The sequence below is a fragment of the Punica granatum genome, chromosome 4 (assembly GCF_007655135.1).
Source record: "Punica granatum isolate Tunisia-2019 chromosome 4, ASM765513v2, whole genome shotgun sequence".
Lineage (NCBI taxonomy): Eukaryota > Viridiplantae > Streptophyta > Magnoliopsida > Myrtales > Lythraceae > Punica > Punica granatum.
In genome coordinates, this window is record NC_045130.1 from 5,104,037 (window position 1) to 5,130,470 (window position 26,434).

The 26,434-nt window shown below is 41.2% G+C and overlaps 7 protein-coding genes across 15 annotated transcripts; 2 read left to right on the forward strand and 5 right to left on the reverse strand.

Annotated features, from left to right (window-relative positions):
• Nucleotides 1-3,153, reverse strand: LOC116203211 (probable uridine nucleosidase 2). 2 transcript variants are annotated; one of them, XM_031534878.1, is made up of 9 exons: nucleotides 2,963-3,153; nucleotides 2,422-2,537; nucleotides 2,230-2,289; nucleotides 1,954-2,139; nucleotides 1,771-1,875; nucleotides 1,440-1,536; nucleotides 1,025-1,132; nucleotides 787-922; nucleotides 1-305 (listed from the first exon to the last, which is right to left on the reverse strand). In XM_031534878.1, exons 1-9 carry the CDS (start codon nucleotides 3,009-3,011, stop codon nucleotides 197-199), a joined length of 966 nt encoding a protein of 321 aa, XP_031390738.1. In that variant the 5' UTR covers nucleotides 3,012-3,153; the 3' UTR covers nucleotides 1-196. The 2 variants fall into 2 exon arrangements, with proteins under 2 accessions (XP_031390738.1, XP_031390739.1); XM_031534879.1 differs by having other exon boundaries at nucleotides 2,422-2,558; nucleotides 2,963-3,144.
• An 806-nt stretch (nucleotides 3,154-3,959) lies between these two features.
• LOC116202570 lies at nucleotides 3,960-6,076 on the forward strand. Its single transcript, XM_031534165.1, has one exon. It carries the CDS (start codon nucleotides 4,064-4,066, stop codon nucleotides 5,924-5,926), a length of 1,863 nt encoding a protein of 620 aa, XP_031390025.1. The 5' UTR covers nucleotides 3,960-4,063; the 3' UTR covers nucleotides 5,927-6,076.
• A 3,440-nt stretch (nucleotides 6,077-9,516) lies between these two features.
• On the forward strand, nucleotides 9,517-10,597 carry LOC116203699. The gene has a single exon (XM_031535566.1). It carries the CDS (start codon nucleotides 9,777-9,779, stop codon nucleotides 10,137-10,139), a length of 363 nt encoding a protein of 120 aa, XP_031391426.1. The 5' UTR covers nucleotides 9,517-9,776; the 3' UTR covers nucleotides 10,140-10,597.
• Nucleotides 10,598-11,229: 632 nt separating this feature from the next.
• LOC116203702 lies at nucleotides 11,230-14,856 on the reverse strand. 2 transcript variants are annotated; one of them, XM_031535576.1, is made up of 3 exons: nucleotides 14,428-14,856; nucleotides 12,465-12,743; nucleotides 11,230-11,809 (listed from the first exon to the last, which is right to left on the reverse strand). In XM_031535576.1, the coding sequence occupies exons 1-3, from the start codon at nucleotides 14,677-14,679 to the stop codon at nucleotides 11,798-11,800; spliced, it is 543 nt and encodes a 180-aa protein (XP_031391436.1). In that variant the 5' UTR covers nucleotides 14,680-14,856; the 3' UTR covers nucleotides 11,230-11,797. The 2 variants fall into 2 exon arrangements, with proteins under 2 accessions (XP_031391436.1, XP_031391435.1); XM_031535575.1 differs by having other exon boundaries at nucleotides 11,230-12,743.
• Nucleotides 14,857-15,020: 164 nt separating this feature from the next.
• Nucleotides 15,021-17,037, reverse strand: LOC116203701 (thioredoxin-like fold domain-containing protein MRL7L, chloroplastic). Of its 2 annotated transcripts, XM_031535574.1 has the most exons (6): nucleotides 16,817-17,037; nucleotides 16,575-16,693; nucleotides 15,952-16,499; nucleotides 15,627-15,708; nucleotides 15,418-15,529; nucleotides 15,021-15,312 (listed from the first exon to the last, which is right to left on the reverse strand). In XM_031535574.1, exons 1-6 carry the CDS (start codon nucleotides 16,866-16,868, stop codon nucleotides 15,191-15,193), a joined length of 1,035 nt encoding a protein of 344 aa, XP_031391434.1. In that variant the 5' UTR covers nucleotides 16,869-17,037; the 3' UTR covers nucleotides 15,021-15,190. The 2 variants fall into 2 exon arrangements, with proteins under 2 accessions (XP_031391434.1, XP_031391433.1); XM_031535573.1 differs by having other exon boundaries at nucleotides 16,575-16,902.
• Nucleotides 17,038-17,611: 574 nt separating this feature from the next.
• Nucleotides 17,612-22,337, reverse strand: LOC116203700 (poly(ADP-ribose) glycohydrolase 1-like). Of its 6 annotated transcripts, none has more exons than XM_031535572.1 (11): nucleotides 22,015-22,181; nucleotides 21,397-21,568; nucleotides 21,124-21,227; nucleotides 20,347-20,551; nucleotides 20,141-20,245; nucleotides 19,502-19,620; nucleotides 19,087-19,230; nucleotides 18,579-18,723; nucleotides 18,295-18,489; nucleotides 18,048-18,110; nucleotides 17,612-17,900 (listed from the first exon to the last, which is right to left on the reverse strand). In XM_031535572.1, exons 1-11 carry the CDS (start codon nucleotides 22,032-22,034, stop codon nucleotides 17,727-17,729), a joined length of 1,446 nt encoding a protein of 481 aa, XP_031391432.1. In that variant the 5' UTR covers nucleotides 22,035-22,181; the 3' UTR covers nucleotides 17,612-17,726. The 6 variants fall into 6 exon arrangements, 5 of the variants coding, with proteins under 5 accessions (XP_031391432.1, XP_031391431.1, XP_031391430.1 ...); XM_031535571.1 differs by having other exon boundaries at nucleotides 17,635-17,900; nucleotides 18,295-18,486; nucleotides 18,609-18,723; nucleotides 21,397-21,594; nucleotides 22,015-22,335; XM_031535570.1 differs by having other exon boundaries at nucleotides 17,635-17,900; nucleotides 18,609-18,723; nucleotides 21,397-21,594; nucleotides 22,015-22,334.
• Nucleotides 22,338-22,936: 599 nt separating this feature from the next.
• Nucleotides 22,937-26,091, reverse strand: LOC116206282 (4-hydroxy-tetrahydrodipicolinate reductase 2, chloroplastic). Its single transcript, XM_031539111.1, has 8 exons — nucleotides 25,728-26,091; nucleotides 25,218-25,455; nucleotides 24,902-25,035; nucleotides 24,750-24,824; nucleotides 24,341-24,442; nucleotides 23,510-23,619; nucleotides 23,324-23,411; nucleotides 22,937-23,247 (listed from the first exon to the last, which is right to left on the reverse strand). The coding sequence occupies exons 1-8, from the start codon at nucleotides 25,935-25,937 to the stop codon at nucleotides 23,179-23,181; spliced, it is 1,026 nt and encodes a 341-aa protein (XP_031394971.1). The 5' UTR covers nucleotides 25,938-26,091; the 3' UTR covers nucleotides 22,937-23,178.
• Nucleotides 26,092-26,434: the final 343 nt, after the last annotated feature.

The window sequence follows — 26,434 nt, forward strand, 5'->3', positions numbered from 1 at the left end:
TCAATCGAACAACTTTTATTGCGGGGAAGACAATGAAGCATAGGATAACAATGTACTGAATTATTGAGGATGTTTCTGCACATAATAATAACACATAGTAAATCAGAAGACAGCATCCTGAGATCCTCAGACAGTTAGATTGGGGAGTTGCCACCGCAATTCTTTCGATGAGCTTGTCTTGCCGATTTATAACTGTTCACGAATCCATGAGCCGCTCCATCATCAACTTGACGACAGCATGAGCATCAACTGTCACTGCGACCTTCACCACTGGTTTATCCGACCATTCTGTGACTTCAGCAAACCTGAATAAAACAACCAACAAATAGATAAATCGCTAAGTCAAGGGCCACGAAATCCAATTCGAAGAAAACTTCGGAGACAGTTCTAGATTAGTTAGCGAGGCAACATGATGACAAACGTGCTCAATGCAAGCGATCAGGGGAGGTAAGATCTTTTTCACATTTGACCAGCTCTAACGGTTCACAGAGATCAGGGGAGGTAAGATCTTTTTCACAATAGACCAGCTCTAACAGTTCATCCAGAGTGTTTCAAATGGAAATGTACAATAAAGAACAAGGAACAACTTACTGAATGCAAAAGCAGAGCGTGTGGTCATGAAACATAGCCAACTTAGCGAGACGCGCCCAATACAATATTTAGATGGTTCGAGCCATTTATTCTAACAACTAAAATGAAAGACCGGCTATTTTTAGTAATATTCCGATCGGTGTCTCTTGGTTTATGTAGTTGATAGAGGTGTTTAATGGGGGTAAGGACAGCTACCTTTTCTGCCTGTTATACAAGATCGTAAGACCCCCGGTGATGCCAGTGGTTTGGACTCTAACTACCCCCTCGGTGATAGTTACGAGTGAAGGATTGATTGCTGCAAGAATCGCAGTGGGGTCGTGAAGGTAAACTCCTGCATACAACAATAAGAAGAAAAGAGATGCCATAAGTATAATGAAACTCTGTTGCTGACAAAAAGTAATTAATTTCATATTAGAAAAGAAAAAGGAGTAACCGTTCATAAAGTAAGCTTCGCGATGATAAGCAAAGTAAACATCCAGAATCCGGCACAGATACTGAGCAAACTTCCCACCTGACCGTGCCAGCTTTTCCCGATCAGCATCTGCCCTCCGTAAGGCAAAACAAAATAAAGTATTAATGCCATCAAATTTTGCTAAATCACAAAATGTTCATGCTTCACATTCCTCTTAATAACCCCAACTTCCCAGAATCCCAGTTCTGTACCATAACATGTCAATATGATTGTTCCCGATGTTTTGCTCAATGACAGAGCAGAAGGGTGTTGCTGGCCAAGGAACTACTAGCAAAATGATCTCCTTAAGAAGGACAGTTATAACAGTTCCATGTCCCATCTAAACGTCTGCAATATTTATATATGATGTTCCATTCTATTCAGTAAGATGGATTACCTGTCATGATAACCTGATGTGTAACATTTATCCCCACGGCTAAAACATCTGCTCCACTGGTGAAAACAACATCGGCAGCATCTGGATCACCAAATATCTGTAACCAATTAAAGACAGAAGTAGCGCCATTAGTCTCTGTTCATCTCTCTCCTGACCTTTTACACTCTATGAACATTTTCGTCAAAAGAGACAAAGCAGGTTCATGTTGAGAAACTATCCAATGATATAAAATGGGTGAAAGAGAAGTTTAAGGTAAATACAAATAAAAGATCTAATAAATTTGTCCAAGTAGCCTGAAAAATGTGAAATTCAATGATTGGAGAAACTTTACATTTGCTTCTGCAGCAGGGTTGACGTTGCCGTTGACAGAAAAAGCTCCACCGAGAAGAACAATCTGCCCGATCTTTTTCGCAAAGGATGGGTCTCGTTCTATGGCCTAGTTCCACGCAGCAACTAAATAAGACATAGCAATCGTGCTATCATTTTGGAGATTGTAAAAGATCAAGAATATGACCAGCGCGACGTTCGTGAGTGGGCCCAGTGCCACCACAGTCACTTCACCAGGGTAAAGGTTTGCTTGCTCAATGAGAAAATCAACTGCTGACTGTTCTATTGGCTTCCCATTTGGTGGAGGGAAGTTTTGATTTCCAAGTCCATCGGCACCATGCACAAAATCAGCAATCCGAAGCTTCGTACCATTCTTTACATGCAGTGCACAAAGATGCAGTCAAAAGATGAACTATACAAGACATAAAATTTGAACAACGAAAACATAGGAAAGAATACATACAGTTATCGTAACATGGGATCCTTCGGCTACAGGGATATCAGTCCTTCCTGCAATCTCCAACTGAATCAGAGAAGTGAAAATGAGTAGCAATGCCTTTGAGAGGATAAATACACGAACTTTTTAACGCCCTAGAAGAAATTCAAGCTCAAATCACCACTTGCAGACATAGCAGAATACGGGATTCATGCGTACCAAATGCAAGGCATTTCTAGTTGCTAGTGTCGTGTAAACATTCCCATATACAGTCGTAAGCCCAATAACCTCCACTTCTGGTGATCTCAATGCCACAAATATTGCCATGGCATCATCTGCAGCAAGAAATCATAACACTGAACTACACCCATCAATCCAGCTCGAAAAATAGGAAAACAAAAAAGTCGAAAGCTTTTCGCTAGTTACAACTCCAAACCAATTCACTTATTGCAACAAACTAATCTGCAAACATAATCCTCGACGTATAGCCATACATAGAACATTTCCTCTATATCTCGGGGCATCAAGAGGAGCCCACTGTACATAAAAATCCCAGCTTTTTTGGAACCTTCAGCTCAAATTGAAGAGAACCCACGTGGGCAGCAGCTAAACCCGGCAGATAAACTAACTCGGGGGACAAGAATCTATGGAGATTCCAAAGGGGCGGTCCATTAAAGACAGCATCTTGGATGCGCAAAATCCTGGTAAGCCCCAAGAATCACTGCTCCTACAAGCACGGCAAGTAAAGGGAGCAGCTTACCGATGCCGGGGTCGGTGTCGATGATCAGTTTCTTCGGCTTCGCGGCCATGGCCTTCGATGTCGGGTGACCAGCAGAGGAGATTACCGGGGCAGAGCAGCTGCTCGAGAGCTGGGGGATTGATGACTTCGGGGAAGTAGGCTGGCAATCTCTTTAATTAAATCACTAGATCTTTTCGGATCCCATCAGTCATTATTTTATCCATAAAAGAAATAAAAATTTATATCTGCATGTTCCATGAGAATATGGTACATAGTCGGGATTCTCTTTGGTGCAATTTAACCAACAGTAACTGTAGAGGAACCACACGAGCCCCTTGACCGGTTAACAAAAGTACCGCATCCGGACAAACATTGGAAACATTTCTCGCGTGAAAAGAAACACCAGCTCGAATTCGTAACATTCATGATTGGACCAGTGATACAATCGATTGTTTTAAATAAAACCTCTTGAATCGGCGGAACCTAATCGTACAAGACCAAGTCCCATTAAAGTTATTATGGACTTGTTTGGTTTGTGGATGAAATTTTAGAATAACAATTCTAACTTAATTCTACTTACAAAAAAACAAAATAACTCATACAAATTCAAAGAGTAGATCCCATTTATATCACTTTTTTCCACAACAAAACAAAATAATTCATACAAAGTCAAATGATGGGTTCCATTTATACCACTCTTTTTCAAAATCAAAATTCGATTTTAAAATTTTACTATGAAATCAAACGCAGCATATATCCCCGGACTTCAACTGGCGCTATTTCATATCATGTGAGACTTTGTTATGATCTCAAGAGACGCGGTGACATGAAGGGATAAATATAAGGGACATAGGTGAACGGATGGATAAACTTTTGGGATCAATATTGAATATTCCCAAAATGTTGTCGCAACTGACCGTTACCGATTTCGACTTTGTTGAGGGCCTGACGGCAATTATACGAAGCTGCCGGGGGCAAAAATGGCAAGATGCTCTGTCCCTTCTCTGTGTTCATTTCAAATCACTGCTGCTCTTCTTCTCCATCTTCTTCCTTCTTCCTTCGGTTTCCGCTTTCATTTCCACTTCAGATTCCATTGCGTGCGTGCTCACTTGCGCAGAGACGATGAAGAGATCTTCCTCTTCTTCATTATCTTCCACTTCTGCATCGGCTAGCCTGAAGAAGCCCTCTGCAGCGCCGAAAGGAGCAGCCTTGGGGCTGAGGAAGAAGCCGGCGAATGCTCGCAGCCCTCTTCAGCAGCTCAACGGCGTCCTTTCCTGTAGCAGTGGCACCAATGCCTCTTGTTCTTCTTCCACTTCCACCTCAATCGAAGCTCCCAGGGGCTGTCTCAGGTTCTTTCTCCCTCACTCCTCTTCTGCAAAGACAAAAGCCCCTCTTAGTAACAGAAATGGACCTCTCCCCGGAACCCCCAAGTCAGCTGTTGCTACGGAACCCAAGAAAAACACAAACCCGTCAATGCGAGGCAGAAAGTCGAAGGCTTGTTCGGGTTCGGGCAATGTCGTGGCCGAGACATTGAAGAAAAACCAAGGCTTTGAGCTCGCGGAGCTCGACTTATCCGGCGACAGCGGTACAAATTGTACTCCTGTTAGTAAGATTCCTAGTGGATCAAGGTTAGAGTTAGGGCTGCAGTGTAGAGCCGATGAGAATAGTAATAGCAACGAAACTAGAATGAAGACTCCCCCGATCGAAGCTTCTGCGTCGCCTGAGATACAAGGCTGCGGTTTAAATGTGCTCTCGACGGTGAAAATGGAATCAGGGGCAGCCTTACTTCAGCCTTGTTACGGGGCGGGCCATGTCCTTTCTGGAATTGCTGACAAGAGGAAGTGTAAACCGAGGGGCATCCTAACTATGAGAGACAATGATTCGGAATTTAACTTGGACGTTTTGGAGAATGCCAATGCTAATGATGACGATGGGAGTAGCGCTGTTGGGGTCTGCAAGAGTTCACGTCTCTACCTGGTCCCTCTCCCCGGTGAAGCTTCGATTCAGTGGTTATCTCCTTGCCATGACAGGGGTGAGGAGGACCAGAAGAAGAAGTCCCCAGATCAGAGACTAGAAGGATCGGTTTCTATGTCTCTTTGTTCTTCTTCGCCCTCTTTATCGGGTACTGGGTTTTCTTCTGATGTGTTCTATAAGAGTAGTCTGACTAGTAGTGCTACTGATGCTAGTAGTGGCAATAGCAGAAGGGGGAGTTCAGCTCTGAGACGTTCTTCACGAGGCCGCCTCCTCGATTTCAAAGGATTTGGGGGGCCCATGTACGAGGTGTCATCTCCAAGTCACATGACACAGATCTTCTCCACTTCCACTTCAAAGGAGGGGGGAAAGAGCAGTTTTTATGTCGATCGAGATGATACTCCATTCTCCACTGGCTCGCTTGGAAGTGGAAATGTTATCCAAACCCCGAACTCTGACCCAGCATCAAAAAATCCATCGGAGAATCTGTTGGATTCTGAAATGAACTTGATAGGTCAAGCCTTTGGCAAGGTGACCTTGTCTCCCGAGCATCATCTGTCGACATGGGACCCAGCCGATTTGAGTTTTCGGCTTGATTATCTAAACACTCCATGCAATTCCATCGATCTAGCACAAGTTCAAAAGGTTGTAGACAGCAAAGCTGCTTCGTGGGTTTCCAACACTACGTCAGATTTCATACCATCACAGGATCCTCTAAGGATTTCATGGAGGGATGGTCTAGTCAGTCGGATCTTTGAGATGGACGAATACGATTGCTGCAGATGCTTCTCAGACGAAGAGGGGGAAGGCTTTAATGTAAAGCCAAGTAATACTCCTGGGCGGATCAGTGGAATCAGGGATAATATGAAACTTGAAACAGATCAAGAGTTAGAAGTGAATTCTCATATGCAAAGTATGTATTTGGAATCCTTAAGCTCAGATGGAGATCGCTTGATTGCTTCGGAGGATTCCAATTGGAACTTCTGCTGCAAAAACCATTTGTTTGCTGCATAATTCATCATTTTTCATTTGTTGTATTGCATGATCCTGCTGGTAGTTAGTCCCAATGAACTCAAAATAGCGGCAGTTCCTTGTTATTTCTTGCCCTGTTGTCTTGTGTAACTCTTGGAAGGTCCCTTCTTCCGAAGCTCATTCTTCTTTCAAGTTCAACCTTTTGCATCATCTTCCGCAATGCAGCTTCCGGTTCATTGTTTAACCAAACGGAGACACTTCACGGTGGCTTAATAATGAACCCAGACAAACATTAGACAAACTTATGCGCTCCTTGTTCAGATACTTATTGAGATATCCAGATATTCCTGAATTTCCAACCTTTAGCAGATGACTCACAATACTACCCGAGTCATTGTTATGTGTTTCGGTTTCATTTCAAAGTTATTCCTGTGAATGCATTGACGAATTTCTTGAATCTCGAACATTATCTCTGCTAGCTTTCTTTTTAACGTCAGGAAATAAAAGAGGCTGCCATCCCCTCTGAAAAACATAGAAAGGCATTCCTAGACAACTTGCAGAGGTGTCTTTATGGTATCTTCGAAAGTAAAGCCATGTTTAATTTGATAATACGTCTTTTTGAAAATTATGGCATTGATTTTTTCCATGTTCAGTAGGCTGAGAAGAGACTGCCCATTCTTATGTTAGACTGCAATAAGTAAAGTCACATTTAACTGAAACCGTATAACATGTATGATGAGATGATTGTATGCTCAACGATATGTCATATCAGTCTCTCTTTGTACCTGTACGATCTATACGTGAGGAGCTCAATTTGCAGGTATGATGAAAATGTTTCCTGGAAGCTGACAGTTACATATTCAGTTTTCCAACATTTTTGGGTGAAAATCACTTCAGTTTTCGGATATTGACATTCTCCAATCAGGTATGTTTATGTGTCTTTTCTTGCTGTTTATTATGATTTTAGAAAAGTTTGCTTTGCTTACTATATCCAAAAAGCACCGAAAGGGTCTGCACTTTTTCAAAAGTTCTTTCTTGTTTCGCATTGTTTTGGTTGGTGATGCATCGCTGTAGAGTACTGAGTCGTGCTAACTCAGAAAATTACAATGCAGAAGAAACTAAAATGACGATTGCTTTCAGCAGTGATCATCATCATATCAATGTCTGTTTCATTCCAGAACAATTGGATAAGGATAATCATGAAGCTTCTCTACATTGCTCGTGTTGCAGATACGTAAGAGTTGCAGTTGCTTGTAGTCTTTCATCTTCTCCTAGCATAATGTTGTCTTGTTTCAAAGCAAGCAAGCATAGTATCATCCTGTTTTCGAGAAACACACATAATCTTCTAAATCTGATACCGATTACGGTTTCTTTTGTGTTCTTGATAAAGGAAAACGGAAAACTATTCAGGTTTCCATTACCAAATGGACCCTCAGATCATGTAGCTGTGCACTTTCTATTCGTACAAGTCAATCTCAGGCATAAGAAATGGATGTTGCTGTCAGTGACTGATTCTTTATGAGCATTTAAAAGATATGTATGTGAATGTGTCCGCATATATATATTCCCATAGCATTAATATTTCATTTTTCTTTTCCTTATATTTGAATCGTTTTACATTATTTATATTAGTTCAGTTTATATATTCAAGAAAATATGGAAAATAAAAGTTTTTTTTTTTAAAAAAAAGGTGTATTACTATTATATGAGAAGAATTCAAAAGGGTGACCTGTGTGTGAATGAATGAGCATGATTAAGAGTATTTATATATATATCTAAGAGTTGGTGCAATGTCATGTCATGTTATCGGACAATAACAACTCGATAAACACCTTCCCCAATTTGACACATAAAACATGAACTTCGCGTTGATTGTTTCACTTTCTCTTATACCTACATATGATATTTTTATGCTCGCGTGCTCGTTTCGAAAATCCACATAGATCAAGCAAAAGCCCTTTCATTTTCTACTGCAGAAATGATACTGCCTACTTATTTTTTCGTCACCCTATATTATGCATTGGCGGCATGGGCCACTTGTGCTCGTTTTTTATTGTATGAGGCGCGGAAGACGTCTTCCATATTATTGAGAGTTTGATAGCACGAGAAAAACGGATTGTCTCTACGGTCATTATCCGGTGCAGTTCACAGTCGAGGTTTTCGACAATTCGGCTCATGTATTAATCAATACAATACCCAATCAGCTTCAAATGTTTTGGGACTTTAAGCAGCATGGAATACGTTAGGTGGGGAACAGTCGAGTATATATCTCGACCGACCGAGGTGGTTTATCTCTTATTTTGTATGAAGGGCATTTTGTAGTTGAAAGGGCCATACCATAATATCCATAGATGAAGCTTCCAAGAGATGGACCGACCAGGGGCTAGGATGGTAGTCGCCCTCCCATGAATTTTCATGTTTTAAATAAATTTACATATAGATTTTTGAATTTTGATGAAATTTGTTCTCCCGGAAAAATTATCTTATTTCTAGGATCTCGTCCCCCTAAATCTAAATATTGGGTCCGTCTCTGACCAAGAGGAAGGACTAGGTAATGGCTGGCTGCTAGAAAAGTCAATATCTACCAACTTCTACTTAATCCATTGCTGTCATCGGAATGTTCCTTTCCTCTTTTCTTAACGGTGTTATAACACCGGAAATTCATCGAACCGTGCTAAACATTGTCCCGACCTCAGCGGCTTCACAGTTCTACGTCGTCTATAATATGAGGTGATATACGGTTAATCCGTATGCAGATGTGTCCCAGCTAATCCAGCCTAATACTCTGATCCTCCATGGCAAAATCCTATTTAGCGTGTTTTGGAAGTTCTGTGGAACCTAGGATATTGTCCGGTGGAAGAATGTAAAGATCTCATGGATCCTATTCCTCGGACAGTCGGAATATGTTATGTGTCCGACTGAATTTTCTTGAGATAAGATTGAAAAATGCGTGTGTATATATAAATTACAAAGCGAGTTGTGGTACGTAATCGATCATCAAGTGCAATTTATATATCCATAGATCTGAAGAACAAAAGTCAAATACAATTGGTGGATATGACCAATGTTGATAACAACAGCATAAATGTGAAAAAACTATCTACATCCGTTAAATAAACTCGGGAATTGGACTTATAAGACTTGGTTTTCGTGTTCGGTTTCGGCTTACGGCCGGCTTTCTTGCCGGCCAAGAATTGGGATGAACTCCAAGGTCCGGTTTCCCTGACAAACTCAAGATTTGAACTGAATCATACCTAAAAAAAAAAAAAAAAAAAAAAAACCGCTCTATTCCGACTCCGGTTGAATTTACTTCGACTTTCTCATTGGATTGAACCGATCATTTTGTTGATTTCTCAGTCTGCTAATGATGAATTAGTTAATACCGAAGGTCTCACCTACGAAGGTATATTATAACGATACCATTCTCTCTGCTTTCTTGATGTTGAAATATTCCTGACCCCATCTGTCCTTTCCTCTGTATTACATCACACAAAAATGTTTTTTATGAAATATCCTCGGCCTTCTAGCTTAGACTAATTTTCGCTCGAGTGACGGCTTATCTAGGCCACAGAGTGCTTCCGGTTCGGAAGAAATCGACAATCAGAATTGGAGCAACAGGAAGAGTAGGAAGAAGAAGGAGGCAACGATTCTTAAACTCTCTATTCATTACCCTCCGTCTCTGTCGCTCTCTGTCTTCTAAGTCAGAAAATCAAATTTTGCCGTGTTGGACTTCCTCTTCCTCTTAGCGTCCAAGTCCCCCACCCTATAAGAATATTAATCTCCTTTTGAAAACTTCCCACAGTCTTCTTTTCAAAGCCCACCGCTTCTCTATTACTTCTCTGCCTGCCCGGGACCGGAAACACGGTAGCTCGGGTCTTCATCTAGTCGAGAAATGGAAGGTCTGATTCCGATCGTTTACAGGGCGATCAAGCGCACGCAAACCCGCCGCCAGTACGAGTGTCTCTCCTCAAGTGCTGCCCAGACATACAATATTGCCGACTTCTATCCTGCCAGCAGTTACGGTATGCCCGATACCAATGCATATACGAATGGCGACCTTAAGGCTGTGGGCGTGGGAGCTGGTGGCAGGTTAAGTAATGGGCACCGCAGGTACAACTCTCTCGGGGATTTCTCATTCTCCCAGGATGACCGGGAGTTCGACACGGGCGTCAGGATGAAGAAGCAGCAGCAGCAGCAGCAGCTCGTGAGGTTCCGGAGCCATAGGATGTTCTCCTGCATAACAGGGCAAACATAGGATGTTTCTGTCTGAAATGGTCACAAGTGGGTAGGTGGATTTGCTGCACTTCCAGTTCAGTTCTAGTCGTGTGCATGTACATATCTTCGATGGAAGAGAGATTCTCTCGGCATGCAAAGGGATGGATCTACAGGGAAACTCGACTTCGCAGCAGGTGAAAAAACTGCAGAAGTCAGAACAAGTTTCACGTAATTTGCCGGCTTACTTCTCAACCGTCTCGTCGCATAACAAATGTGCATATATTTGCTTCTAGGGCCGTCAGTGTAATCGTCAAAGAAGCTTTTTGTTAAACTATGTCACAAGATGTCTTTCGAATGTTATTCTAGTTTGGATTTACGTGTATATTTTATCACAATCACAAGATGCATTCAACCTATTGGCATAGGTTAATCCTTGTTCGGACAATTTCTTGTTTATTCGCACTGTAGATGTAAGGGACGGCATCTGTGTTTTTCCAATATCATATTTGCCCCCCCCCCCCCCCCCAAAATTTTCAAGACAAGAATTCTTTTTGGTATAGATTGGAATCGAGTGTAATGGGCAATACACAAAAAAACTCTCCCCGCGGCAATTTAGACTCAATCCGGCTCGTTGTGGCAGTATCAAAAGTAAAATGAAAGAATTGCCCTCGGGTGCCAAAAACTTAACCGGTCATAAGATCCCATGAAGAATAGATAAGTCATAGTCAGAACTGCAAATAAAGTACATATAGATAATTAGACATTTGTTAATGTTATTATCAAGAGAAGGAATAACTTATTTCATCAATAAGAGGACAAGCACTTCCGAGCAATCCATATGAATCTCAGTTACATATTCCGTTCAGCGAAGAGCTATCAGCTTACTGAGTAAAGTTTGAACCCTAGGCCCAGAAGATGCTGGAGATACGATTTTCATAAACTATTTCAAAGCTTCAACTCTATGCATATTCTCCATGAATGATGATCAGATGTAAACGGAGCACTCATAATATTTTAGAACAATCTGCAGATTCTAAATTAATCGACCGAAATAGCATTTTCGATTCACTGGAAGAAAGGACAACTGTACTAATGAGGCCAAAAGCAAGATAGTGTTAAAAAAGTCGTCAGTACCAAAGCTTATACGTTAAATTAATTCACAAAGAACAGAGAGCCAACCGTTTTCTGCTTTGTTACTCATTTCTCATATAACTGCCAGCTACATAAAGGTTCAACCAGTCTGATATTCAGCGGTAACCAAAAAATAAATCAATCTCGATGATAACTAGAACAAGAGAAAAAATACGCGCACAAATATATAGGCGAGCAGCATCAAATATTTCTGCACAAAATAATCAAGGAGAGCAAGGAGGGGAGCCGCCAGAAGAGCAATTAAACGGAGAAACATGCATCGATACCTCATTTCATGGGTTCTCCTCCTCCTTGTGACGAGCTATAGCTGTGCTGGACTACCCCCGAGTCTGAAGAGCGACAAGCTCTGCAGCCAATGCACTGGATGCAATACGAAAAGCTGCCCTCCAAGCGAAGCCTATCCCCACATGACCGCATGGGATAACACTCTCATTGCAGGCGCTTTGCAGTCTGATTATGTGGAGGGCCATGACAGAGGGGTGTATTCTGTGCCCAATATTGTGGGGGGCAATTCCACAAAACATAATGCTTATTTCGGCTGGCAATCTACCTCTGGTTCTGCTTCGGGATTTCACAGGTAGTTAGCATGCAAAATGATTTCTACGTTATTACATTATGTTCTTGTTTAGTTCTATTCTACATATATAGCAAACCGGCAAAGTATTATTACCACTCAACCTTGTCTTTCCTCTTTAATTCTAAACATAAGAGAATGGTTAATAAAGTTGTTTTCCGTTTAATGAATAAATAGAGGTTGTCATCATTGTTAAGGATACTAAATTAAGAACCAATGACGAAAAGAATTAGTACCATGACAAGGAAGATAATCATACATCATTAAGAGTTCCACATAGTTCTATACAACCTATGAATTGGATTTTTTATGCGTCAATTCTGTTAAACTATGCTTGATAATAAATTGTCGGTGCAATTTCTAATGTCTTGAGCTTCTAGGTTGATTGGTCACTCAATATGGTATCAGAGCTCAAAATATGATTTTGAATCTCAAATTCCCTTAATCTATTTGTTTCATCCTTGTCGTATACCATACAAGTTCTACTATATGCGAGGCAGTGGTGAACCATGTCCAATATACATATCTGTTATCTTCTAACACCTATGGTAGTATACTTGATTATAGCCCGATGGTTTCTGAGATATGTTCAACAGGTTTAGCAACTACATGGACAAGTGTTCAGGTGGAGCAAGTTACCTCACTGTGGACAAGCACGGTAAGGTAAGCCTTCGCTCTTTGAACTCGCTCGAAAGTTTGACCGAGGCAGACTGGAAATCCGTAGCCCCAATGAAGCAGTTCAACCATCAGGAATACCGATTTTGGGTCTCCAGTAGCACAGGAAAGTGCCTTACTGTTTCTGGAGGGAAGAGTGAAAAACGAAGACTGGGAGTCTCCAAGTGCAAGTTCGATGGCTCCAACCCCCTTCAGCTCTTTGCTTTCCGATTCCATTACCACAATGCCTTCTGCTGCTGCGGTCTACACAACAAGTAACCTTGTTTCTCTCAACCAGCACAGAGAATCAATGGCAATATCACACAATAACCCATGTCACAGTACAAAGACGGTTTTTACCAGAACATGATATGAATAAATCCTACTTGTCCATCAGTTTCGAGAAGATTCAATATTTGGCTTGAATCTTCTTCAATGATGTAGCTATTTCTTTCCTATGGAGGTATCAGTAAACAACTCACTGATCCTTGTGGCTCTCAAATAGATGCAATGCAGAGGAAATATTGCCATGTTCCTATCATACCTTGTCATCTGCTAATAGAACAAATATAAAACTGGCATCAGAATCTGAACTCTTTGCATCAGAAGAAAAATTTCATTGAAGCTTTTAACAGTTTGTAGAGGGGCAACAGATGCGGACCTTAACTGACACAAAATTGCTAGATATCTTGTCAAAGAACTGTCCCAATGTAAAACCCCAACCCATCCCCATCATCAGACCAATTTGGATCGTCCTGCTCCACCACAAGGGGATAGTCAGTGAGAAGCTTCTGCATTCTCTTCCTCCTCTCCTCTGGGTCTAATTCCTCCTTGACGTCCAGCTATTTATCCATGACCTCTCTAATCTTACTTCTCCACTCGTCTCTCTCTTCCGCGTCCATAAGATATGGATCATTTCCCTTCGGCTCCTCGGCTTCATCAGAATCAGTCCACTCAAAATCCTCTTCTTCCTTCCTCTTTCCACGGAAGTCACAGCATCATCATTGGCACCAGGAGGAAGGAGCCACGAAAAGAAACCGAGCCTCGTTTCGCCCTTATATCTCTAGGATGAATACTTAAGCAACATGATCCATAGATCTCCCACTGTCCACTTCTGCAAAATCCACTCCCTCACGTGCCCCATACAACACCATTACCTTACTGTCACGAATATGTATTCTACGCATACAATTATAAGACTCTCGTTTACCTTACTGTATGCATATTTGATAATACTCTAGTAAAGAGTTTTGCTTTCGTACTGGGGCCGTGACTAAAAATTCAGTTGCGGAACCCAAGAAATGCCCTTCTTTATACGATTGATTTATGTTCTCCTTGTCCTGAGCTATAGGTGTGCCGGAGTAGCCACGATTCTGAAGAGCAAAAAGCTTTGCAGCCAATGCACTGAATGCGATACGATAAGTTGCCTTGCAGGCAAAGCCTATCACCCCTTAAACTGCTTGGGATAACACACTCATCGCTGGCGCTCTGCAGTCCAATAGTTTGGGGGCCCGTGACGGTGGGCTGTATTCCGTGCTCAATGTCGTGATCAGCAATTCCGCAGAACAGAACATAATGCTTATTTCGGTTGGCAATCTACTTCCGGTTCTGCTTCTGGATATTTACAGGTAGTTAGCAGGCAAGGTCATCTGTATGTTTATTCCATTACGTTCTTGTTTAGTTCTATTCTACAGAAAGGGCAAAACCAGAGAGCACTAATACCACTCAACCGCACGAAAATACTTAACCTGTTTGTTAACATACGGTCACATACCAATATCTACAGGCCGCATGTTCCTACCATAGAACAACTTGATACGATATCTTAGGACTGCATCCAAACCAAACAGCTAAGATGGCATCCCGAACGTATAACCCTACCATTTCTGAGCAATGTTCAACAGGTTTAGCAACTACATGGACAGTATTTTCAGGGGAAGAAAATTACCTCATTGTGGACATGCACGGTAAGGTAAGCCTTCCTCATTGAGCTCGCCTGAAAGCTTGGCCGATGAAGTCTCGAAATCCATAGCCCAACCAAAGCAATACACCCACCCGGAACACCGATTCTGGATCTCCGGTAGCACAAGGAAGTGCCCCACTGTTTTTCGGAGGGAAGAGCGAAAAGCAAAGAGTGGGAGTCCCCTACTACAAGTTCGATGGCTCCAACCCCCTTCGGCTCTTTGCCTTCCAGTTCCATTACCACAATGCCTTCTGCTGCTGCGGTCTACACAACGAGTAACCTTGTTTCTCTCAACCAGCACAGAGAATCAATGGCAATATCACACAATAACCCATGTCACAGTACAAATTTTTTTGCCAAAACAGTTTCAACAAGATTCAGTATTTGGCTTGAATCTTTTTCAATGCTGTCGTTACTTTATTCCTATAGAAATCTCAATGACTCATTGATCCTTGTGGTTTTTTCAGTAGATGCAATGCAAATGAAATACTGCCGTGTTCCCATCATACCCTGTCGTCCGCTAATGGCACAGACATAAAACTGACAAGCCGTCTGCTCACTTATGAAACCTAGCATCAGAATCTGAAACTCTTTGCATCATTAGAGAAATTTCATCGAAGCTTATGGTGTTTGTACAGGGAAAACAAAAGAGGACCCTAACGTATACAAAATTGCTGTTGCACATTTATATACTTGAACAAAATCTTTTACGTGAAAATATACAATACATTTCACTTCCAAATCCCATTCAGGTTGAAACACTTGGGATGCTTTCATTGATTTCTGCAACGCCATCCAAACAATTAGGCTTCGCTGCTCCATAGTAGAAGAATGCCATTATTTTCGATAGCTCATCTGCAGTTCGGGGTCCTGTAACATAACCAGAGAGAATCAAATTTAGAACACGTATTCCAGAGGAAAAGAAATTCAAGGACCAACAAATGCCTCCTCGTAAGTCATCTAGAATCAAGTTACCTTTTTCACGGTACAAGATCTTCCCAGCTTTTGTGAAGATAATCTCCGGGAACACAGAAACTTTAAGTGTAGATACCAATTCAACCTCCTTAATTGCGTCAATTGCAACACACTGTTTGGTATAACAGTCAGAAACTCACAAAATACAGATTTTTCTCAAGTTTGGAGGAGACTGAAAAGAATTAGAAGAGTGCTTTTGTATTTCTTACTCTTGGTGAGGGTAGCCTGCAATTCCAAATTATATGCACTGCCTTCTCCAATTCATCCCGGAAATTTTCATTCTCTTTGGGCCTGCATGATAGCACTTGATCAGCAGATATTGAAATCACCACCACATGAAAAGTTATTTGAAAATTAATCATTTTCCAACTTGCATAATATTTCAGTATGCGACTCCAATGGACAAAGAGAAAACAAATAGAATCTATAAACAGCTACCACGACAACATATTGAAAGAATTAGAACAGATTAATAAAACATTAAATAAGCAGACATGACTCCAAATCCGGTTATGCACAAGAAGAAAAGACAACCTTTTGTATCGATTATGCACAAGAACTATCAGAGGACTAATGTCCTTGAAAACTGTCTCCTCCCATTCGGCAGTCTTGATGTCCTTTATGGGGCGGATATAATTATCGTCTTGCCAAACAATCTCATTCTCGCTATCACTATCTTCATCGTCATCTTTTCTCTTATTCTTTATCGCAATCTTGTCAAAGAACTGTCCCAAGTTAAAACCCCAACCATCCCCATCATCACGCCAATTCGGATCGTCCTCCTCCACCACGAGGGGATAGTCAGCAAGAAGCTTCTGCATCATTTTCCTCCTCTCCTCTGGATCCATTTCCCCCTCGACATCCGGGTATCTATCCATGACCTCTCTAATCTTACTCCTCCACTCTCGTCTCTCTTCTGCATTCATAAGATATGAATCGTTTCCCTTTGGCTCCTCATATTCATCAGAATCAGTCAACTCATCGCCATCATCTTCTTCCTTCCTCTTTCCACCGACAGACTTGGAGTTCTCGAATGTCCTATTAGAAGCTCTCACAACTCCAGAACTGATATGACTACTGCCCTGTAATCAGGCATTGCTTTTTAGATGACAGCCTAGTTATTCAACAAACAACAAAGGGTGGCAATCAAAACTCACCGACAACGGAGTTACACTAGGGAAGCTTGACGATAACCTATAACACCCCTTTGTAGTAACCGCCGAGGCAGGCTTGGCTTTACTCCAAGAAAGCAAATGAGAGACACAGCTTCTGTCACCTTTTCCCAGACCAAAGCTCAGAGATTTCAGCTCAGTGGGATGTAATGCTAATGTTGTAACAGAAGAAGAAGCTGAACCCTTCGATGGAAGAAAGGATTTCTTTTCAAGGCATAGCCAGTTACCTTTGAGAGGTGAAATCAGGCTGGGGGAAGCCATTGAATGAGGCATGGCCATGGCTAAGAGGCAAGAAACGAGCTCGAACCGGTGCCGGAATTCGAAAGAATATCAGACGGGGTGTCTTATCTTCTCGAGCAAGACGGAGCTGAGCAATCAAAATTCAAGCTTGCTCTGAGTCAATCTCCTGAGGCAGAGGCCCTCGAGGGATAAACCCGCCCGAAACCTCAGCAGCTGCTACTGAGCTCGAGCCTCCACTCTCGAGGAAGACGAAGTTTACGGTCTGCACTGCAGAAAGCTCTGCGTCAGCATGGGCTTTCAGTTGGGCCCAGTGGGCTTCTTTTTGGGCCTGTCCGTCAGACACCAACAGTCCCATCACTTCACTGGAAATTTTTTCCGACCTTACGCCACAGAAATGACCACTCGGCTCGATGGTTGTCGTTGATCAGAACGCTCCGTTCATGCCGAAAGCTATCATGACCTATGAACATCCTGTAAGCATCCTGTAAACGCATGGAATCGTACCTCAAGCCTTTCACTTTGCGAGCGTGTTTGTGGCCATCCCGCATTAAAGGTTCTGGTCTTTCACCGAGCCTTCTTTCGCTTCTTTTAGCTGCTCCATCAATTTTGGGCCAAAATCGAGTCGGGACTCAACGGTTAGTCCAATTTTCTATCATTGTTTTGAATGTGGGTGATCCGTGATCCAACATGAATATATTGCCTTGATTATCGATCTTCATTGATTCGCAATTTTCCTTTTTTATTGTTTGTATTCAGGTGATCGAACATGAATTCCGATGAGATGCAAGAGCTCGGAACGAAGAGGTGATCAGACGAGAATCCTTCCGGATGAGCAAAGTTACATGTGAGAACAACACAAACTTAACAAGCAAACACCAGACATTATAAATGAGGTATTTAAGTAGCACCCATGGAGTTGGAAATCACGGCATCATTATCGACACCTGAAGGAAGGAGCCACGAGAAGAAACCGAGCCTCGTGCCTTCCTTAGATCTCTGGGATGAATACTCAAGCAACATATTCCATAGGTCTCCCACTGTCCACTTCTGCATCAAAATCCACTCACTCACCTGCCCCATACAACACCATTGACTTACCGTCACAATTTGTATTATTTGATAATACTCTTGTTAGTTTATAATTTAGATATTTAGTCGTGACACAATACTGAAATGTCGGCATATATACTAGAAGATGTTGGGAAGACATGTACGTACCTTGGCTAGATTCTGCAATGCCTCCAAACCAAATGTGTAGTACGTCAATGAAGGTCTTAATGCCTGTGAACAAAGGGGAATAATTTTTTCTCGGCATCAACTCAGTGCATCAAATGATAAAGATTGGCATCACCATTAATTCCACCTATACAACTCCACGATTTCAGGCTAAGAAACAGAAATACTCCTGAAGCGTTTGTACTATTGTATATTTGTGGTTCATGCAACCAAGAGGTATAAAAATCACCTGAGAAGCAGCAAGCCACTGAATCACAGTCTTCAACTCCGGATCTCCTCCATATGCTCCACAACCCCAATTCCCTGTCACAATCCCGACATGCTGTTCCTGGTTCAGAATCAGGGGGTGAGTTCCAGCCTTGGAATGACGGACGTCTTTGTCCTCCAGTTTACCTTCAAGCTCGAGGGCCGCTGCTGGAGCCTTCTGCAAGTAGAGAATATCTAGTGAAAGGTAGGCATAACGAGTCACTTGCACAAAATGTAGCTTTCTCACGTGCGGCATAAGTTACTAACAAGAAAATGATCATCAGATTTATCACCGACGTCTATGATGCAGTCTTCGACCGAAGCAGAATGGCAATCATTGCCTTCAGATAGTGTAGCACACTTAGCATGTCTGGATTCATCCCGAAATCCACAGAATGCCTTATTTATCTCCCTGATGAAACCACATATAACAACTATAATTTCGGTAAAAGAAATTGCATGCCAAGTGCAGACCAAATCAGACGTGTTTCAAAATTCTCCTGAATATTTTCTCATATATCAATCACTTGAATGTCTGTAATGTTACATAAGTGAGATAAACCAGTAGATATTTAAAGGGTGGTCATTTTATTTTTCATTCTACTAGTAACCAATATTTGAAAGGTAATCTATTATTAATTGAAAATTCTTCTAGGATGCATTAAGCACTGCAAACACTCTGATAGTTGGCATCCAGTTGTCATTCCTCTTTTCTCTTAACTGGTGCCCGTCCGTGCTAATGTGGAAGTGGAACCATAAGGGAAATTTTACAAACCTTAGGACGAATTGTAACTCATACTGTTTCTTTCCAGGCCTGCGCAAAGCATCAATTGCAATGAACCTTGTTCTACGTCTCCCAAAGCAATCAATATCTGTCTTGTCCACACAATCACCAGAAAACCGGAACGAAGAGGAATACCTGCAAAATTCAATCAAGATAATAATACTAAAAAACCCATTGGATGTAACTCCAATTATAACAAGTGAAGACTCAACAAAGCATAAGTGTCCCAATAAAAACAGCAAATCAAACACTGTATTTGATAACTAGCTACGACTCTTGGGATGTCTATTTGATGGTATATCTTCAAAACATGGATGCAGAATGGGAATGGATGTCGGCATGATGGTAGTCATGCTGCAATTGTAGCTGTTTCAAGGTAACGATGGACCATGGAGCTCATACCCACCCTGTATAATTCGAAAATCTCTCTGCACCAACCATTTCTATTGCCTCATTTTCTGCCATGGCAGGTAAGAAAAGCATGCCGGAAATTAATTCAGGATAAATCATGAAGAGGATCTCTTCCTGCACGATGAAAACATAATAAAATATTAAATATCAATGATATAAAACAAGTCAAGAGAAACTAGAAACCAAGAACGAAAACGATATCATGAAGCATGGAATAGTGAAAGATAATCAAGAACTACTAAAAGAGTACCAAGGTTGAACTGAGATACATGGAGAGTACAAAAACTTTCACAAAGCATCTGCTTTTTTATTTTTTAATTTGGCATAAACGTCTAGTTGGATAAAGATTAAAATATCTTTCTCTATACCACGTCTACTTTGTATCCAGTAACGTAAAATTTGACGAGATGCTTTCATGGAAAATGTTTTCATGGGTTCTAAAATGAAGCCCTGCAAAGTGTGGGCTAGATCAAATGCAAAATACTGAATAAAAGAAAAAGAGAATCAAGCTTTATGGTTTTTTATCAATTAGCTGTCTCTTCAGAATCAAGCTTTATTTTTTCTCATTACGGAGCAAAAGCATGCCCGTGTTACCAAAAGAAAGAATAATAATAGTAATAATAAATAAACACACCTGTACACAGCCCTTCTTAAGAGCACCACCTCCAATGTACTTATTTGCAAAATCCACTTTAAGAGATTCCTTAGAATGATCTTCTATGAAGCCACTGGTGTGGACCTGAGAAAACATTCAAATAAGCACAGAAGCATCTCAAATACCAGGCAGAACACTGTACAACAACGATGCTATAGATGCAATTCATCTCAACCAATTATTACCTCGACAGGACATAGAGGAACAATAGATTCGCTCCAGAAATCAGCTGTTGGATATGACATAGCAGAAGAACCACTTTCCAGAAGAAGAACTTTCCTCTCAAATGAGACAAAACCCTTTGGCATACTTGAACATATTCTTTCAAAATAGTGTACAATACATTTGATTTTGTCTTCTTGCTTCTCCCTGTATTTCTCGTGTAGATTCCTGGAGAGAAAAGACCAAGCATAATAGATCATACAGACAATGATTCCAATTTCCAAGGTCATGTGGAATTTGAAAATTTGAATCCTTACAGTAATCTACCCAAACTAAGACGCCTCTTAACTTAAAGCATCCACTGTTATGACATGCCCTCATTATGTGATTTTGCATAATGCAGCCCTTAGAATATTTGACCTGATCTTCCAAATGGAAGTCCATATTAAGTTTTTTTCAAGTTTACATAGAACTCAGCAATCTATTCTAGTTGACAGCACTAGTAACTAAAAAAGAGTCTGGAGTTACGGTGAACTACATATTCTAGATGATAATATGTAGGTTTAACGTGAATAATTTATCCTTGTGTACAAGTATGGCCAATTTTTCACCTGAAAAATGCGATCTATTAATTAAATCAATTTACAAAATATTTATTATCAAATGCGAGCTAGTGCAAGAATTGATAAACATCACAACTACAGAACTAAAGCATACTTTAACTCACAAGGTAAAGCCAAATCCAGTCATAAGATGAACACTACAATAATGAAATCACATGAGAAAGCTAAAGCACATACGCAAAAAACTTATCAAAGTTGATCATTGGAAGGTGTTTAGAACCTCTCTCAGGGATCGGGAACAAGGAAAACAAAGAGCATGCCAGGAGAGCACCAATCAGTTCCTGAAATAAAACATAAACATTCATATTTCCATTTAGAAGAAATATTGAACAATCATGTAAACAATTGAAGAGATCCTGACTACTAATTTCACACATGATTTCCACAGTGTGGTGGGGGGGGGGGGGGGGGGGGGGGGGGGGGGGGGGGGTGGGGGATAGTAGGAATTACCTGACTAAGGACAACTATGCCTGCCTCTTGCTGCTCCAATAGGCGAAGACCAGTCACCACACGACCTCTCTTTACATCAAAAAAACTATCAGCCTTCTTCCAGTGTGTTTCCAATAGCGAAGGAAGCTTCAGCAAAAGCGTAGCCAAAGATGGGAGAATCTCTCTGAACCACCTATCCGAATCATTGCGAGGCATTAGCTGCATCAGTCATTCACACTTAGCTTGCATGCAGAGCGAAGATGCACAAATAAACGAACAATAATCACATGGCATCTCCGCGCAACCAGGGAACGCACTGGCATGGATCGGCCAACCAAATCAAGATACGTACAATCCCCTCATGAAAGCACCCAACTTAACAGGCCACCGTAAGAGCAAGAAAGAGGTGAAAATCCTCCAAATTTGCAACTTTCTTCCACGAACAATCCAGATTAAGGCATAACCCCTCAAATTTCGATAATTTCTTCCTCTACTTCACCTCTCCCAGCCTCATCCAGTTGACTAAATGCGACCTCAGTTGCATCAATCGTATGTAATCGAAATGTTCAAGCGGAGAGTGCCGCCAAGTCAAAGGTGGCGGAAGCTAAACCGAGTATTATACTCCTAAAAGGAAGTTACCTCGTCGAAGAAGAGGGCATAACCCTCAGCAGCAAACCGAGCGAAAGGTCCGGACGACAGACCGACGGAATTCCTGATGTCGGAAATGGCAACAGCCATCAGCTGGCCGGAGTCGACGTGGCTGAGCTCCGGCCCTTTGGAGAGTGCTTCCAGCGCCTCCTCCGCAGCCGCAGACGGCCACGACAGGGTGGACGACCGGAGCACCAGAGGTAGGAAAGGGATAATGGATCTCACATCTTCCCGGTCCTCCATGTCTGACGAGCACTCGCACAAGCCGTGAGTGAAGTCAACGGCTTCTATTCTTCCTCGTCGCCTCCTTCCGAGCTTGAGAAAGCTATTTATAGTTTTCCTTTTCTTTTTCTTTTTAATTTCTTTTTTTTATTTAATCATTTTTATAGGTTAGTTTTGAAATATTTTTCTTTCGAATTCGATTTCGTTGTTTCCTTCTCATTTCTGTTTTGAGTCCTTAAGTAGTAGTTTCGGAAACAGCTACTTATTCGATTAAATCAATATAATACAGATAATCAACCTGATTTGTTCAAACAATTCGATATTTACTTTCCTTAAATAGAATTTCGGTTTTAATGTCTTATAATAAAAATAAATTCATGATTAAGCAAATTTTATCCAACTGACTTTGAATTGAATTAATTCGCACTCAATACATTGAACATTTGAATACCGAAATACATATATTGAAAATGTAATATAAATACTTTTTGGATATCAAAGTGATACTTCTGAGACACCTTTTAGTAAATTCTATACCGTCATATGATATAAGAAAATATCAGTCTAATTGCAATAAGTAAGAAATGAGTGTCAATCACTCGTTGTATTATCACAATTATTTTCAAATGTTATGATCTTATCGACTCACATCATTGTGATGTGAGACCACTTAAATTCTCTATTGGATAAATTTTTCAATGATAATTAGACGAGCTTTATTGCTTTTTAAAAAGGAAATTAATTTGATACAACAAATATAGTTCAGGGCTTCTCGACTTGGAAGCTCGCACTACATCTGCATCTGAACTACCACCGCTAATCACAACAGATTAGCAGATCCACTCGATATGAACGGCAAGAAAAAAGCGAGAAAGCCTTGAAATGTAGTCTGCCTTGTAGGGGGCTCTGGATGTTTTCTGAAGAGTCGCCGAATCACCGCATGTTGCCTTCGCGCAACACATCGATCATATTGTAAATCCGCTTGTCCGCCTTCTCCTCGAGCTGCAAATGGAAGTTCAGTTAAAAGAAAGTCTAAATGTCGAATAGAGGGCTAAGATTCAGGGAGAGGGATTAGCACCTTCTTCGCAAGGAACAGTACAGCATCAACGGTTCCCTCAGCATAGATCGATCTACCACAGACATTGTGCTGGAACTCGAATGAAACTCTGTAGGAATTGTAGGGTTTCGTTTTGAGAATTGTTAGCTTGTGAATAAATAAAATGTTCAGTGTCACCAGAGTTGAATTTGAGCTTAAGAGAATTACGTCTGATCGGGGGATGTCAGGTGGTACATATGAAACGCATGACCGGCCAGATGTTCCTCTGGCACCCCAACCATCTCGATTTGCTGTTTAGGATCCCTGATCAGTTGTACCTGGAAAATCAATGTAATCAAGCAAGTTCAATAGGAGTTCATATATGGATAGGAAGGACAAAAGACAATCAATGAAACATAACAAGAAGGTAAAGTTTCTAAATTAAAATTTTATCAAGGAAACCGATTTCTGAATCATTTCATATTTTGCATAGGTTTTCATACACTCAGACTGCCCAGCTCTATTTAACACAAGCCAAGGCACTTGACAGACAAATGTCAATAAATATTAAAATTGAAGAGGCTTTGGTTAAATGATGTTTGAATGAATCTCTGGGCATGTAAGAGCTTTATGAAACTCATGGTGCTTCGGTCACTCATGACATTCTTCATTATACTACTAGTGTTTGGATACATGATTTACTGCCCTAGCAAAAGAAACGGTGAAGCATCTCTTTTCCGGGTGGAACTACTTGTTTGGGGTTCCACCTTTTTTGGCAAAGTTCAACGGCAACCTACGATGTCCGAAAACACAACCTACCCTGAAACAATGCCACGTGATTTGGCTGCTCATCACAAGAATACTAGTTTTACAAGTTAGTCATAGTCACATCAACCAAGAAAAAGGTTGCGATGAACCACTTGACCTAAATCATGAGAATGGTTCAGAAAGATAATAATAAAAGAAACAAAAACAATTCAAATAGTTGGTGTTGAAGAGTAAGGTAAACGATCATTAAATCTAATCTGAAGTTCATTCAACACGAATTTCCTAACACACCTGATTCATGTCGAAAGACACCCCTAACTTTTCAAAGCAAGAAATGACAGCTTTCGCAGTTCCTGAGACATCCAGCTTGCCTGCTTGATGTGACTCCATCACCTAAAACATGAATAAAAGAGTAAACAAATAAAAATGAAAGTTTTATGCTAGAGTGAGGAGAAAAGATGCCAAAACAGCAACCAATATGCACCAAACAATACATGATAATTGAAGTAGGTTTACCAGGCAATATTTTAGAAAAGCAAAGAAGCAACCACCAAGGATGTCATATCATTGATAACACCAGTTATAACTCAAAACATTACTTCAAAGCTTGTTCAAAGCCAAGCTCCACAATGATATTGAAACGAGTAAAGAGAGAGACTATAGGGAAGCAAAGGAACAATGGAGAAGAAGGAAGACAGACCTGTAGGGAGTAACCTGAGAAGGCTCCGGGAAATTGTTCTGCCATAATTTCCATTGCTGCCAGAAAGGCCACGACCTATTAAAAATGGCAAATTTTAGGACACGGAGAACCATTTGGGAATTTTTCACTTAATAGCGCTGAATTATGTTCACCTGCTTCCCCATCTGTGGAGAGATTACTGCAGAAACATTCGAATCTTCCACAGTTTTGTACAAACGGTTCCTGTCTCCTCCAGTGGTCCCCATGACAAAAGGCACCCCAACCTTGCAGTACAACTCTGCATTACCTGCATAATCAACGGGATATTTATGAACTCAAAATCTGAACAGGCAAAACTATCCATGTTTCACTAACAATACACCACTGAGCATTGCTTTTGAGTTCTTAACTAACTTTCATCCAATAGACAGGCTAAGAAAGTGAGGTAAGATATGCATATATGTTCATGAGTTGGAAAGAATAGCTTACTATTTACTGCATCAGGTACCGTGTAGTCAACCACAATCAAGTTCGGGTATTCATCGAACACAGAGGCTAGGACGCTTTCTCTGTCTGAAGGACCATGCACCTTAATCGCTTTCCCGCACACCTCGATCGTTTTCCCAGCGTCCTCTGCACAGCCAAAGGACAAGGGAACAAGATTGAGTCCTGCAGAGTCCGCAGCCTTGATAACTGCCTGACCCATTTTGCCTAAACAACTGTTTACCTGCAACAGAGAACAAAAGAGAGAGAGTGCCTTATGCAAAAAAGACAAGGCAGCCCACTTCGATAACTTCATAACATACATTTGTTCAAATTTTCCCATTTCGGGTCCCCTCGAAGAATCGAGCTTGTTCCATACTTTCTATTGATCAGTTTCACAATCAAAAGAATTTGAATAAGTCACAGAATACTCGATGGTTAAGCATAACACTGCCAATGAATCATAAAAATCACACATTTTAATGCAACTCAAATGATTAGGGGACGCGAAGTTACCATGACAGGCAAGTCCAGCTTCTTCGAAGCCGGCATTTGAAGATCAAGCTGCTGGGCTGGTGCGGCAGACATGGCCAGCGTGGGCCGGCGCCGGGGAACGAGGAAGCTCTGTCTCCTGCTGACTCCTCCGAAGGGAAAAGCAATTTGCCGCGCGTTTTCTGCTTTCCCGACCCTAATGGCGGACTGAGCTGCTACTGGAGCAAATGCCATCGGAGGAGAAGAAGAAATCGAAGCGACGATCACCGGAGATACTAGCCGGTCGGAGCTCAGGACGTGATTCGCAGAGCTCGGAACCGGCAAAGAGGAGATGATAAAGGAAGGATTTTTATTTTCAAAATGGGGGTTAGGTAGGGTTTTTCCTTGCTTAACATTTTTCACGTTTCAATCTATTTATATTTATATTTATAATTGGCCCTGCACAAGGGCCAATAGGAAGCCGCCGCGTCAGCACCTTCATGCTGATTCATTGCGCTGCAACGCACCGGATCTCTGGGAAAATATTAGTTTAATATTGCACGACTGAGGCCTTATTTGAAAATGTGATTGAGCTTAACTTAATTACATTCTAACTATGTATATATATACATATATATATATTTATTTATTTATTTAATTGGGTTGTAATAATGGAGATGATAAAGGTGAGGGTGGATGTATTCGAGGGCGGACGGGCTAATCCAGTTCGAGTCGACCTTTTGCTTGATGAG

Coding starts and splice junctions, on each gene's coding strand:
- LOC116202570 (XM_031534165.1), top strand. CDS start 4,064: ATGAAGAGATCTTCCTCTTCTTCATTATCTTCCACTTCTGCATCGGCT.
- LOC116203700 (XM_031535567.1), bottom strand. CDS start 22,266: ATGGAGGACCGGGAAGATGTGAGATCCATTATCCCTTTCCTACCTCTG. Junction 19,231..19,501: donor AGATTTTCGAATTATACAGG/GTGGGTATGAGC, acceptor TGAATTTTGCAG/GTATTCCTCTTCGTTCCGGT. Junction 18,724..19,086: donor GAGTTACAATTCGTCCTAAG/GTTTGTAAAATT, acceptor TGGTTTCATCAG/GGAGATAAATAAGGCATTCT.
- LOC116203699 (XM_031535566.1), top strand. CDS start 9,777: ATGGAAGGTCTGATTCCGATCGTTTACAGGGCGATCAAGCGCACGCAA.
- LOC116206282 (XM_031539111.1), bottom strand. CDS start 25,937: ATGGCATTTGCTCCAGTAGCAGCTCAGTCCGCCATTAGGGTCGGGAAA. Junction 25,456..25,727: donor AGCTGGACTTGCCTGTCATG/GTAACTTCGCGT, acceptor TCTCTGTTGCAG/GTAAACAGTTGTTTAGGCAA. Junction 23,412..23,509: donor CTGACATCCCCCGATCAGAC/GTAATTCTCTTA, acceptor CAATTCCTACAG/AGTTTCATTCGAGTTCCAGC.
- LOC116203211 (XM_031534878.1), bottom strand. CDS start 3,011: ATGGCCGCGAAGCCGAAGAAACTGATCATCGACACCGACCCCGGCATC. Junction 1,537..1,770: donor ACCCTGCTGCAGAAGCAAAT/GTAAAGTTTCTC, acceptor AATTGGTTACAG/ATATTTGGTGATCCAGATGC. Junction 923..1,024: donor CGAAGCTTACTTTATGAACG/GTTACTCCTTTT, acceptor TGTTGTATGCAG/GAGTTTACCTTCACGACCCC.
- LOC116203701 (XM_031535573.1), bottom strand. CDS start 16,868: ATGGCCATGCCTCATTCAATGGCTTCCCCCAGCCTGATTTCACCTCTC. Junction 15,530..15,626: donor GCAGGCTACCCTCACCAAGA/GTAAGAAATACA, acceptor TATACCAAACAG/TGTGTTGCAATTGACGCAAT. Junction 15,313..15,417: donor GATCTTGTACCGTGAAAAAG/GTAACTTGATTC, acceptor GTTATGTTACAG/GACCCCGAACTGCAGATGAG.
- LOC116203702 (XM_031535575.1), bottom strand. CDS start 14,679: ATGGAACTGGAAGGCAAAGAGCCGAAGGGGGTTGGAGCCATCGAACTT. Junction 12,744..14,427: donor CCGTGCATGTCCACAATGAG/GTAATTTTCTTC, acceptor CTTGTTGTGTAG/ACCGCAGCAGCAGAAGGCAT.